Raw genomic sequence first — 13343 nt, 5'->3', positions numbered from 1 at the left:
CACACACACACACACTCAGTCTCTCCAACTAAAAGCACACGCGCGCGCAGAGCAAAAGCACTACCTCCAGGTACCTTTGAAAGGTGGTGCTGGTGCGTCCGGCGCCGACGCATCTGCAAATGCGGAAGCAATGCTTGTTAGGGGGGGCATGGGGGGGAGAAGGGAGGCGACCCCTGCCTGTCCAAGCTTCCAAGCTGTCCCCGGGTCCCGTCTCCTAAAGCCACACTAGGCCAGGTTCCCCATGACAAAAGTGCTTGTATCTGTAGGTACCGGCTGACTGGTCTGGTGCCCTGACACCGGACAGGGAAAACTCGCAGGCCTGATTCGCAGCCCCAGGCCAGAAAACACTGGCCCTTTTGGCACAAAGCCACGGACGGCGATTGGGCAGATACGAGGTACATAGAGACTGACAGTACTGTACGTACACTACACTAGGCGGGCCTGGCGAAACAGTCGACAGCTTGCGTTAGTCTGTCGAGAGAGAGAAAAGAGAGGGTGGCGGCGGCGGCGCGCGACCTGCCCGATGAAGACGGGCCAGCTTGGCACGCGGTGCGACAGCCCTACACATGCGCATATGCGAGGGCATACAGAATCGACAGCCAGGGCCGAGCTCCGAGATGGCATTCCGCGATGCCGCCACGGCCTTGGCTCTCGTCGCCGTGTTTAAACCAGTTTACCTAGGTACTGTACCTAGTAGGCAGGTACTGTACCTCATGGTAGGTCATAACGCGCAACCGTACAGACTACAGGACCTGGGCCGCCCGTGGGTTACAGCGGGCGGGCGGGTGTTGTAGGTGCCCGCCCAGGCGCCGCCCAGGCGGTCGGGGCGCCACCACGTTGATGGCGAGTCCGCTAGCAGCAAAAGCCCGTGGGCAGGTGATGAGGGCACCAGCCATGCATCATTGCATGTCGTCGTGCTCGTGCCGCTGGCCTGCAAGCGGCTCAAGTGGAGGCCCCCCCGCTCCGTTCCTGGGCCTTTTTGTCGGTGGCGGCGCCGTCCCCACGGTTGTCGCGTGCCGTGAAGAAAGTGTAATCGACCAACAAACAGCTCGGTGAATTTCGAGAACCTGCCCGACGCGGCAAGGCACGCGCGCTGAAGCGGCTGACGGGGGGGAGAGAGAGAGAGAGAGAGAGCCGCTTTCATCGTGCAGCCAACAACAGAAGTGTCAATAGTGCAATTACTCTGTACCTACCACCCAGGTACCTACGGTACTAGTAGGTACGTAGTCGCCTGGCTCTTGGGAACCGATGCGGTACAGGATATATCTCACCTGGCCCTCCAGCTGCCCAAGATGCCGCGGTATCGCGGCGGTACAGCGGCGGTACAGCGGCGGTACATGGGCCCAGCAGAAACAGGCACAGCGACGCCCCTCCCCCGCGCCCCCAGAAAAAGCCCGGTGCGGCACCCCCGATTTATTAGCGCCTTCCTTATCTCGGAGGACCTTTTGTCTCCTACTCGCCCATCTGTCTTTCTTCTTCGCTTCTCGAGCCCCTCCCTCCCTCCCTCTTTACCCAACGCCCGCCGCGCCAATGAAGAACAGCCGCTGTCTGCGGTAGAGCCCACCTGCTGAAAAGGTGCTAAAAAGGTGCCCTCTCTGTCTCGCTCAGCGGGCCCAACCCATCTACATTATTCGTCGAGGTATTCGTCGACTATTCTTCGACTATTCGTCGACCCGCCGAGGACCGTGTCTCGGCCGAGTGCACACCCGACGTCTTTGCCCTTTTTCCTCATGGACCCAACGACTTCGGACGGATCCACATCGCATGACATGCATGACAACGAATCACCCCATGAGCAAACAGCCCTTCTTCATCGTCAAACAAACAGACACTGCCAGCATCCCTGTCATGCTTTTTCTGCTTCCCCCGCATTCTGTATTCAGTCTGGGGCAGCCTTGGCAGAGCACGAGAGTTGCCGCCGCTGGGGATAAGGTTGGCCTCTTGTTCTCCCTCGTTGCTCCTTCGGATCCTGTGCCGAGGATTCTTCACAAGTCATTACCCGCGACGAACTTTTGTTGCCGTCCAACATGGCGCTATGCCATCCCATCATGACATGACATGGCATGTGACGTGCAAACTGTCGCCTGCAGTGTGTATCAATCAGGCTACCTATCATGAAATACTCCGTCCGACACGACGCACATGGGCCAGCGCAGATTATGCTTATCTGCCTCCTTTATTACCTTCTCCTCTAGCAGAGATACCGATAAACCCCCCCCCCCCTTGCCCTGCTTGCCCTGCTTGCCTGGCTTGCCTGCCCGCATCGCACGCATCTCGGACGGCCCCGTCTCGCTGCGCCCGTGAATTGCACTGCGCCGCCTACTGTACGGACGTTTTGGACTCTACAACGTAGCACTTTACCCGGGGCCTTGGGGCTCGGCACCGCCGGCCCCCCAGAGAACCAGGTAAACGAACAAACGACGCTCGGCACGACGGTCCCCGGGCCGATGAAATGTGGAGGCGAGGCGACGGACTCTCGAACCCACCAGTGCTAACATTCGACATCGGCCAGTCTGTGCCGGCCTGCGCCTCAACACCCACCTCCACGCCCACTTCAACACCCACTTCAACACCCACTTCAACACCCACTTCAACACCCACTTCAACACCCACTTCAACACCCACCTCAACGCCCACCATCACGAACCCGCCCGACTCTTCCGTCACGACGAGCCGAGGGACCATGCAGGAGCGACGCCCGCCAGAGGCAAAAGACGAGCCGTTACGTGTAAATGCCAATCCCTCTCCCCAGCGGTAAGCCACGGGGAAGGGGGGGCGGGAACTTATGACGGGGCGAGTGTGGGATTGGCTGGCTGCAGTTCCAGGCGGCATCCATCCCTGCGGGACCCTTTGTGTCGTCGAGATTCGAGGCCCGTTCTTTTTGCCTTTCTCTCGATGCTCGCGCTTCATCAACGGTCCCGTGAGAGGGCCGGTTTGATTGGGGAGGTGGCAAAGAAGACGACCCAAGTCCCCGGTCCAGCCGACAGAGTCCTTCACCTCCTCCTAACGGCAACACTATGTACGCACAAGGCCCTCGCAGCCAACGACGCCCAGCAGGCGTCACGCGCGCCTATGGTGCAGACGAGCTACTGATTCCGCCGCAAGCCCCCAAACGGCGGCCCAATGAAGCAAGGACGGCGTCTGTCTAGATGCACCGCCCGCGCCCGCGCCCGCGAACCAACAACAACTCCCGCCCTCGCGTGGCAGGAGCATGTACTGTACACTGTGTTTGTCTGTGTACTGCATGTGTGTGTGTGTACTGTATGTATGGGTGTGTGTGTGTGTGTGTATATGTGTGGACAAGGGCCCAAGAGAGGAGACGAGAATTGGCCTCGCACAAGATGGCGGTGATTCGCGCGCAAACACCTACCTAATCCGGGGTGGCCGCGCTGCATCCTGGGGGACTCGGAGTCGGAAAAAGAAACAAGCAGAGACATTGCCCATCTTTTTCTTTCTTGTAATGGCGGATAATGAATTACCCCAGGTCTGGCTGTGGCGATGGATGCATCGACTCTCGCGTTCACACGATCGCTCCCAACACCACACCACACCACACCCAGCCGATTTTCCCCGACGACTCTCCATTTCCGGCCCGCCAAGCATTCGGTTCCTTTGTGCCGGCCGGCGAGAGCGAGAGCGCGAGCGCACCAGATGGTTCGTCGGCGCCCTCTTGGCGAGCACCATCACACAACACACGCGTACGTCCGTCCATCTGCCTCCTCTCCAGCGGCCCGGCGAGCCCGTCACCACTTGTGTACACCCGCTGCCTCACTTCGTAGCAGCCACTTCGATGATCTGTTCCAAAGTGCCCCAGATAGGTGTAAATATATGTGTGTGTGTGTTATAGCTGCAAAACATCCATGTCGCCATCCATGGCCACACGTTGCCTAGACCCAACGTTTCCCGTTCTGGCCCTTTCGACCCCCCCCCCCCCAGATCGCATTCTCTCTTGAGCCTCCCATCTGCATCTGTCAAGGCCCAAGATGCCGCAAGTAGCCGCCTCCGCCCCCCCAATGCGTCCCGTTGGAACCGCCGCACCGCATCGTACCGTCTGTTCCCCGTACGCCGCCCACCCTGGCTCACTTGGCCCCGAGGCCTGCCTCGCGCCTCATCTCTTCGCGACGCGCATCCGCCTCGCGCTGTTGAGCCCTGCCCGTCTCGAGAGCAGTCTTCTTGCGCCGCTCCTCTTCCTCCTTGACCACGATCCAAACTATGTGCGCGCGCGAGGGAAGCTCGTCAGCAGGCACTCACTCCATCATCTCATACATCTTGTTTTAAATTTATCTTGATCCTCCATTCTCGTGCCTCGAGTACGAAGCGATATGGGTCATGCTGGTGACTAGAGAAGGAGGAAGTTTGGGGGGGGGGGGACAAACTTGGCTTGTCCGACTTGGAGTATTCCTTCAACCGCGTGACAAACTCGTCGAACTCTTGTTCCCGCTCCTCGCGCTTCTCGAGGCTCTTTTTGCGCAGGTCCGGGTTATATCTCGCCCGCAGCTCGTCCTCTGTCGGCGTCAGGTAGTACGTAAAGGCCGGTCCGCCCACACTGACGACGGCGCCGCTGTGTCCGCGCAAGTGTCAAAACGTCAGCCATAAAAGACTTCGGCATGCCCTCCCCAAGCCAGGTCAAAGGACAGCCACTCCGCATGTGTCGAGGGGCAAACATTACCCTATCAGCACCTTGGTCCATAGCCTCCAATTGACCGCCTTCTTGGGAGCCATGGTCGCGGCCGTCACGGGCAATGGCAAGTCTCCTCACGTGGCCGCCTGTGTCGCTACAGCGTCCTCGGGCGCGTCCTGGGCTGGTTTGCTTCTTGTTCCTCTCGACGCAGCGCCCTTCGAGGTGCAAAATGATGCGTCATCGGATGGTGGCGACTCTGTGGGACCATATGGCAGGACGCTTGAGCGCTTGAGGAAAGCGGTGAGTGTCACCCGCTCATGTAAATCCGTACCGACCACCACTTCACTAATTAGCTCGCGCCCAACTTCAATTGAACTTCACTGTTCATTGCTGCCTAGGTGCATGGCTGCAGACAACAACAGTGTCAGCACCCATGCCAGGATCCCGCCTTAAAGGCCCCCCGGTCTGCCTGCTACTCATCAGAACGCCTCAGAGCTCGCCCGCCCTTCCGATGCCTCGTGGGTACCAACCAGCATCCTGTAAACGCCTCGTCAATCATTTCCCATGTTCACCTCTCACCACGAGCCAGCTTTTGCCCGTAGCACATTGTGTCCCACATATGCTTCAGTCAAATCCTTCGTCTTCGTCGAATCCCATGAGAGACGCCAGCCGATCCATGGCGTTCTCGCCTTTGGGCTCCTCGCCTGCATCGACCGCCTCGAGATCGCAATCGTCTTTCCTCTTTTCCTCTGAAATCTGCTCCACGGCCTCCTCACCGTTTTCCTTTGCAAGTTCGTTCCCCTCAATGCCGCTGCCAAGCTCCTCCGGCGCTTCAGAGTCCGACGTTGCTGCAGCCCGCAAGCCTGCAAGACCGACTGCTGATGCAGTTGGGGAGACAGACTTTGTGTCTTCACCATCGGCAGCGAGGACCGGCGAATGCCGAGCCGTCAAGGGAGCGAATTTGTACTGGCTATGCCAGGCAGCCGCCAAACGAGACTTTTTCGGCTCGTGCTTGATACCCGTCGCGATTTGGGCCAAGATCCCATGATAGATCCACGGGAAGCTTATGAGAGGCATCGATTTCGCCTCCAGTTGCTTCGCGGACACAGCATTTCCGGTTTCGCTGGTTTGCCCGCGACGGTGCTCGGCCAGTGCGAGCTTCGTTTCTTGCTCCGTCACCACGTACATGGCCGCGACAAACTGTTCGAGCTTATCTGGATCGCTCCCCGACGCCTCGTAGCACTGCTCACGAAATCGCGCCTTCAAAATATCGAACTCGCGACCGAGGTTTTCCTGTCGCTTGTACTGGTTCTCCGTCTCAGGCGTGGACATGGCCCATGTCGTGTACAGCTCAAACTCGGTCGCGACGTCGTGTTGAGCCAGGACGCGACGGACGCAAATATCGTATTGTGTCTTGATGCTCCTCGCCGTGTCCAGCGTATCTTGGTCGAGCTCGAATCGCGTGATGATGCGCTGGTCGAACGCCGTCTGCCAGTCCGGCCGGAACTCGACCGTCCGCTTGACTACCTTGTCAAAGATGACGCCTAGGGCCTTCTTGGACACGTACGAGTTCCTCTTCTCCATAAAGTGCGGCCACTTCTTCGGCTGCAGCTTTGGGCCAAGCTCGGCTGGCTCGCCGGTTTTTGGATAATCGACGGCTTTGGAGTGCAGATCGGCGAGAAGAAGGCCTAGTCGCAAGTCAGAACGAAGAGTGGGGGAAACAGGTGGGCTGCACTTACATTGCTGCGACTTGGGCCCAGACATATCCGCGTGGGCAAGGTGAGCATGCGCAATCAGGGGCAGGACGTTGTACTTCATGTACTTGACGAAGAAGTCCCGAATGTCGTCTACGTTCACGTCTCTTGACAGCTTTCGCGGCTTGGGCCCGGAGTAGTCCATCGGCGGAAAGTTCCATTCTCCGGGTATCAGAGCGGGATCCCATACGACGAAGAAGTCGTCGCCGTCCAAGTCACCCCCGGACAGCATGTTTGGAACCGGCCGGTCGCCCTTGGAGGAAAACACGACCACGTCCTTCAAGTGGCGGAGCCTGGGATTTTCGACGGCCTGGACCACCCGAATGTCGCCAGGGTGCAGGGAAGGGTTTCGGCCAACGATGCAGACGCCTTTGACAATGATTGTCTGGTCGCAGCGCGTCGGATCCGTAAGCTGCAAGAAGATCTGGGGCAATATCTCGACGTCTTTTTCCGGCGAGCCCTCTGTTGCTTTCGAATGGCCGCGGAGCGTGCCACTTTCGTCGACGCAACCGAGCACAAAGGCACTCTTGGGAACGTGTATTCTTGCCTTTTCCTTGAGGAGCTTCAAAGACCAAGATCTCCACAGCTTCAGAAGATTCATGGTAAAGGGCTCTTGAACGTCCTCGCTCTTGAAGCCCGCCTTGAGCAGATCAGCCAAGATGAGCGTCGACCGGTTCTCGTCAACAAATTTGGTGAGCAGGGCGATGGCAACAGAGTTGTCTTCCATTGCACTCTGGTAATCCCTGATTTGATTCTCCAAAAGATTCAAATAGGCGCTCGTGGGCACCCCAAGGCTCTCCAAGATGGTGATTGTTTGCCGGTTGAGTGTGGCTGACGAAAATCTTGCGCACCGAACAATCTCGAGGCCGTTGGATTTGGCCTTGAACTTTTCTTGCGACTCCCGGACGAGGACCTCCATGCCCTTGGCCTGCGGCCAAACAGTCAAAACACCCTTGCATCCTCCCATGCGGAACTGAAACGCCGTCGGCTCGTCGAGCACGTCCAGATCCATCTCTTGAATGATGAAGCTGGCGAGGAACTGGGAGACGATGCCGACACCGTCGGTGAAGCAGTAGCCGTCTCTCTCAATGTCGGGGATGCGCTGCATCGTAGGCCGGCAGATGCTGCGAATCTCTCTCGTCGTCGAGAAGCATTGCCCCAGTCGGGCCGCGTATTTGGCGACGACCCTGATGTGGTTGAGGTCCCCCATCCAACGCCGGATATCCTCGCACGAAACGTGCTCGGTCGGGCAGAAGAAGTAGGCGCCGCATTGCCGGAGCTGCGAGCTGCCAAAGCCGAGGAACTCGTACACGCGATCGCCGATGCGGATGCCTTTGTAGAGGGCTCGAAGCACGCGTTTCCAGACCTGGTCATTCTGCAGCTTGTTACTAGCTAGCCGGGCCTGTTCGACCTCTTCGGTAAACTGAACACGTAAGAAACGATCCTGCATGTGGCTGTACTTGCGTACGACCCTGTTGGACGTTTCAACGGTCGGCGAGTTGAAGCGTACGGTAGTTGGCGTGACGACGGCCTTTTGTACGAGGGTGCAGTAGTAGGGGGTCTTTGTGTTGGGCACGTAAGACTCGGCATCCAAGTTGGTGAAGAGCTGCATCGGGTCAAAGAGCGGTTCGTTTTGGTCGGCTAGGTACTCGAGGCGGCGAGTGGCGTCAAAGGGTTTAAGGGCAGCGAGCGTTTGGAGAAACTCGGCCGTGACGGTGTGTTCGTTGAGGATGCCCCGAGAGACGCAAACTTCGAGTTGATATCGCACGTTGAAGGGCAAATGTATGATGGAAGGCGCAGCCATTTGTAGCAGGGCCGAGGCCTGACCCTTGGCCATGGAAGGCGGATGGTCCAAGTAGTCCCACATGGTTTTGCCGCCCCTCTGGAACTGGAAGTCGCCGCAGTTCACCACTGTCACGTTGACATCTTCCAGTGCCATGCGCAGCTGCTGGATGCCTTTGTTCTCGTGGTTGGGGTTGCCTGCGAGCACAAGACGGAACGTGGTCCAACGGCCAATCTCGACGTACTCCGAATCGTCGACAATGTTGTGGATAGCGACGGGATAGTTCATTGGCATTTCCAGGTCCTCGGCTATGTCCGTCGCCCGAAACCAGGTGTCTCTGTCGCTCCAGGTCTGAGGATTGTTCGCAAGGGTGATGTCGATGTCGTTGGTCCTCCAAAAGTATTGAGGGGGCCGCGAGAGGGGAAGCACCCAGACAACACTCTCGTCGGCGGAGGTGGTCTGGTACACGTTTTTGATGGTGGATATGTCGATTTTGACACAAAACTGTCTCGTGTTGGTCCAGTACGGCGTCTTTGCGGGAACAGAAAAGTAGACAGTGACGCGCTTGTACTTGACGTCAAGCTCCAATCTCATTCTTCTAGGTGCAGACGACGCCGTGATAGACCTCATGATTGTCATTGCCGTCGGCCCAACCATGTCTCCAAAGTCGAGCTGTCGAAGGCTTTCCGTCATTTTGCAAGGATACTCGCGTCGATGCGAGTCTTTGTTGACGCGCCACCGCGCAGATGCGGCAGTGGAGAGGAGTGCCACAGTGATTGTGAGTCCGCGAGGGAAATTGCGTTTGTTGGGGTGCTCCCTGCGAACCGTACCGGCAGACCAGAAATCAAGTTTTGGTGGGGGTTCAAAGCGAATCTTGGCCGACACGGGACCTCGCCCTTGGTCTTGGGCAGAGATTTCCATCCAGGAAATGTTGCCGTACGACGAGAACATGGCCCATAAATGCTCTGAAGTTACGCCGAGGGGCAGGCCATCGAGCTTGACCGTCAACTCGGACCACGTCCGCCAGCGAACGCGAAGCGACTGCGGTGACTTTGCTGGCATCGTGTGCCGTTTGGCGAGAGTGTGATTCGGCCGGGCAGGGGACTGGTTCGACCGGGCAGGCGAGCTTTCGGGTCTGGCAGGAGTGCTTTTGGGCCTGGGCGGAACCGCGGGCGCTGGGCTGCCGTCCTGGGAAGAGGCCGGCTTGACTTGTGCCGGGCTCCTCACCTGGTGCGGTGTGCCGGGCGGGCGAGGGGACTGTTTCTTGGACATGGTGGCATCCGAGTATTTGGTCTCTCAGTCTTGTCGTCTTCTCCCCTGCCTTTGTTTGTTGCTTGAGAGGTCAAAGAGAGAGAGAGGTGAGGTAGGCGACGAATGTGAGAGGGTAGAGAAATGGCACGACGTGTTGCTGGCGCGGGGCGTCTGCTCATGGCGATTCTAAAGTCAGCGCTCCCGGTCCATGGTTGGTGATCCAAGGGCGCTGCGCCGATGGCAGGTTAACGCACTTGATAAAGAGGGGCCAGACGTGTCAGGCGTGGTTAGCGACAGGTCGTCCCGGCCGTCTGGTAGTTTGCGGTGCGAGGCAAAGCGGAAGCGACGGATGGCGAAGATGAGTTCAGCACGGCTAAGCAGGCGGCATGATTTGACTTTGGCCTTGATGGTGACCAGGAGCGAGCAAAGAATTGGATAGGAAAAAAGTAGAAAGGGGGAGAAACAAAAAGGCGAGATCAAGTGCAGCACCGACCAGCAGTCAAGGTGTGCAGTGCAGTTGGCGGGCAGCTGGCGTGCAGCGTCGCGCGGAGGCAAAAGGTTCCGAGGCGAGCTCTCGACGATGGTGAAAAGGTGTTGCGCTAATGGCAAAATGGGTGCGCCAGGTAAGGTAGGTAGCAAGCAAGCACTGCCAAGGCGGTGAGCCGGGGTTGACGAGGCAAAAGGAGAGGAGAGCCGGGAAAGCAGTCGGGAAGGCAGTCGGTGATGGGACGGAAGCAGGCGCGACGCGTGCACCTGTCCGTCAGTCTCGACTCCGTCTTGTCCGCGAGCCCGCGTCTCACGGCCCACGCTTTGTCTTTGGGCTGCATTGTCCAACTCTTTTGCTTGTTGGCGTGGCGACGAGCACTTCGGCGCTGCTTGTGACGGGACGCAGCAGTCTCTCTCTCGCCATGTACGTGACGGCACCCACACACAAAGGCCACAAAGGCGCGTGTAAACGAGAACCGTCACGTTTGCCGTAGGCTGCACATAGCTCGACATCAAAATACCTCTGATGATGGACACAGCTTATTCAGGCATGAACGAGGACAGTGCAGTACAGTGTCCGTTCAGTGCCCGTCCCTTGCCGTTGGCTACGCACGCCGCACCCCTGGCCATTTTGGACGGGAGTGGATGAGTGGCATTAGGTATTGTTAGTGCAGTACCCGTTGGGCATCTATCGTGCATGCAGCAATACCCAAGCATAGGGACAGAAGCAGACAGCAGGAGAGAGCGCCATCGTCGTCTTACTGTGTAGTGCATTCTGCCCTGCACTGTGTAGGATAGTTCTTGGCGGTGGTATATCCGTACAAGTATAAAGTATCTTTTGTCCAGGTGTGCGTAGGTACTACTTTAAGGTACAGTATGTAAGTTATCACAAATCCAAAGACGTCAGAGCCCAACCAGATACTGAATTAAATAATTAGATGGCAGCAACCTTTTCCGGACGATGGATCAACTGGGAAATCTCAACAAGATGCCCGATTTGCTCACTCCATTGTCGCGCTGCATGCCAGCAAGCCAGCTTGCCAGGGATGGATCCGCCCCGAGAATAGACTAGCGCTAATTAGTCGCGTCAACAGGAGAAAAAGAGGGGCGCCCAATGACCTCAGCCTACGGGGCAAATTTTAATCTACCACCCATGATCCTGCTCCAAAAGGCCACCGAAGCTCCAGTCACTCGGCCGAGGCACGCGACCCCTTCCCTCGTCCTGCCCTCGATCCGGGCTCTGCCACCCCGTCTACCCCGTACGCGTCCGGCTTTGCTGCCTTGCTCGACTCACGCATCCTCGTTTCCGCCTCCGTCTCGAGTCCACGGCAGCTTTTGCGCCCTCGCCCTGCCGCTGATTCCGAGCCATCGTCATTCGCGTCGACCGGACCCTGCCTCACCCTGCCCGCGTCACGACCGGGAGAGGACGCGAAAAAAAGAAAAGAAAACCGGTCGCTTCCGAAAAAAGGATATCAAGCACCGCAAGACGAAGAAGGAGAGGAAGAAAAGGCTTCTCGACGAAGTGCATCCACCGTCATCATGGTCTACGTCCGCCAGCGCCATCTCCCGGCGCTCAAGGAATACAAGTATTCTTCCGTCGACCGCTCGCTCGTGTCCAAGTACATCCTCAAGCCCTTTTACACAAAGTTTGTCATAAGATGCTTCCCCATGAGCATGGCGCCCAACCTCATCACCCTCACCGGCTTCATGTTTGTCGTCATCAACGTCCTTACCCTGCTCTGGTATAACCCCACCCTCGACCAGGACTGTCCTCCCTGGGTTTACTACAGCTGGGCTGTCGGTCTCTTCCTTTACCAGACGTTTGATGCTGTCGACGGCACCCAGGCGTGAGTTTTGATCCGCCTTCTTGCCTCTGACCGCCTCAAGCTAATCCCTTGTTTCTCTTGTCCGCAGACGGCGCACCAGGCAATCTGGCCCCCTCGGCGAGCTGTTCGATCACGGTGTCGACGCCCTCAACACCTGCCTCGAGGTTCTCCTTTTTGCCGCCTCGCAAAACCTCGGCCAGGGCTGGAAGACGGTTGCGACTCTCTTCGCGTGTGCGTTCCCTCCAATTCTCCCTCGTGGCCGAACTGGGAGACTAACAGCGCAATCCCTCCCTCCACAGCCCTTTTTACCTTCTACGTCCAGACGTGGGACGAGTACCACACCAAGACCCTCACCCTCGGCATTGTCAACGGCCCCGTCGAAGGCATCCTGCTCCTCGCTAGCGTCTACGCCCTGACGGGTTACCTTGGCGGTGCACACGTCTGGCAGCGAAGCATGCTGGCAACCCTCGGCATCCCGCAGTCCATCGGCATCCCCGACGTGCTCTACCGGCTCTCCTTCACCGAGTGGTACATGGTCCAGGGCGCCATCGTCATCGTCATCAACACTGTCGAGACGTCGTTCAACGTGACGCGCGCACGCCGCGCCCGCGGCGATCGCACTCGCGGTGCTCTCCTCGGACTTGTACCCTTCTTCGCCATTTGGACCCTCATCCTCGCGTACCTCGCCCTGCAGCCCAATATTCTGCACAACCACCTGGTTCCCTTTATCTTCTTTGCCGGTATTGTCAACGCCTACAGCGTCGGGCAGATGATCACGGCCCACCTCGTCAAGATGCGCTTCCCCTACTGGAACGTGATTGGACTGCCCCTCGCCTTTGGCGTCATCGACTCGCTCGGCCCCTTTTTGCAGCGCCAGATTGGCTTCGGCTGGCCCAGTGCACTCGGCGACGGTGTATACCAGGTCTCGTTTCTCTTCATGATGCTGGGCGCCGCGCTGGGCGTGTACGGCAGCTTCGTCGTCGACGTCATCGTCACCATTTGCGACTACCTTGACATCTACTGCCTGACCATCAAGCACCCTTATGTCGAGGGAGGTGATCTTTCCAGCGGCAAGACCAAGAACTTCTGAGACCAGGCACGCCAAAGACAATCCACGACGACAAGGACGACAGGGTATGTATACTATATGCTGAGCGTCGGCATGAGAATGTGAGCCGACGCGTGTGTTGCTTGAATTGAGCCGACGCAGAAAACGCTCGAGACTTCCAAGAGGTGTATTTTAGGGAGGAGTAATGCGTGCGGGTTTTACATGTTGAAGGGCGAGGGTACTTGTGCCTCGAGACGCAGCACAGCGCGCCCCGAGTGGGCCAAGTCAAAGGGAGAAAGAGGGGGAGGGTGCTGCAACGGGGACAAGGCGCATGAACACGGAATCTACAGCTACGTAATCTGCATGAAATCTTGGTGAGAAAGGGGGCTTCAAGTCAGCGCTGGGTCCGGGTCGACGAGACTCCCTAGGGAGCAGTCGGCGGCCTGGACGGAGTGGACTTGCTCCCCGTCTTGGCCTTGGGGGCGAGAGGGGTGTCGCGGCACAGGATCTGCTTGATATTGGGACATGCTTGTTTGGGGGATTCGATTATACGTTTCCGTGCCACGTGTCTCGG

At 58.0% G+C, this 13343-nt stretch overlaps 3 protein-coding genes across 3 annotated transcripts; 1 reads left to right on the top strand and 2 right to left on the bottom strand.

Annotated features, from left to right (window-relative positions):
- Nucleotides 1-4079: 4079 nt before the first annotated feature.
- Nucleotides 4080-4722, bottom strand: HRG_04574 (CBP4 domain-containing protein; the record flags this gene model as incomplete). Its single annotated transcript, XM_044863045.1, has 3 exons — nucleotides 4080-4210; nucleotides 4377-4561; nucleotides 4670-4722. 3 exons carry the CDS (start codon nucleotides 4720-4722, stop codon nucleotides 4080-4082), a joined length of 369 nt encoding a protein of 122 aa, XP_044721659.1.
- Nucleotides 4723-5245: 523 nt separating this feature from the next.
- Nucleotides 5246-9430, bottom strand: HRG_04573 (RNA dependent RNA polymerase domain-containing protein; the record flags this gene model as incomplete). The annotated part of the gene is made up of 4 exons (XM_044863044.1): nucleotides 5246-5744; nucleotides 5793-6309; nucleotides 6361-6799; nucleotides 6845-9430. The coding sequence occupies 4 exons, from the start codon at nucleotides 9428-9430 to the stop codon at nucleotides 5246-5248; spliced, it is 4041 nt and encodes a 1346-aa protein (XP_044721658.1).
- Nucleotides 9431-11434: 2004 nt separating this feature from the next.
- HRG_04572 (CDP-alcohol phosphatidyltransferase domain-containing protein) lies at nucleotides 11435-12811 on the top strand (the record flags this gene model as incomplete). The annotated part of the gene is made up of 3 exons (XM_044863043.1): nucleotides 11435-11742; nucleotides 11810-11952; nucleotides 12021-12811. The coding sequence occupies 3 exons, from the start codon at nucleotides 11435-11437 to the stop codon at nucleotides 12809-12811; spliced, it is 1242 nt and encodes a 413-aa protein (XP_044721657.1).
- Nucleotides 12812-13343: the final 532 nt, after the last annotated feature.

This window comes from Hirsutella rhossiliensis, assembly GCF_020360975.1.
Source record: "Hirsutella rhossiliensis strain HR02 chromosome Unknown scaffold00004, whole genome shotgun sequence".
Taxonomy (NCBI): domain Eukaryota; kingdom Fungi; phylum Ascomycota; class Sordariomycetes; order Hypocreales; family Ophiocordycipitaceae; genus Hirsutella; species Hirsutella rhossiliensis.
Note: the sequence above shows the minus strand (reverse complement) of the source record. Positions and strands in the feature narration are given on the sequence as shown.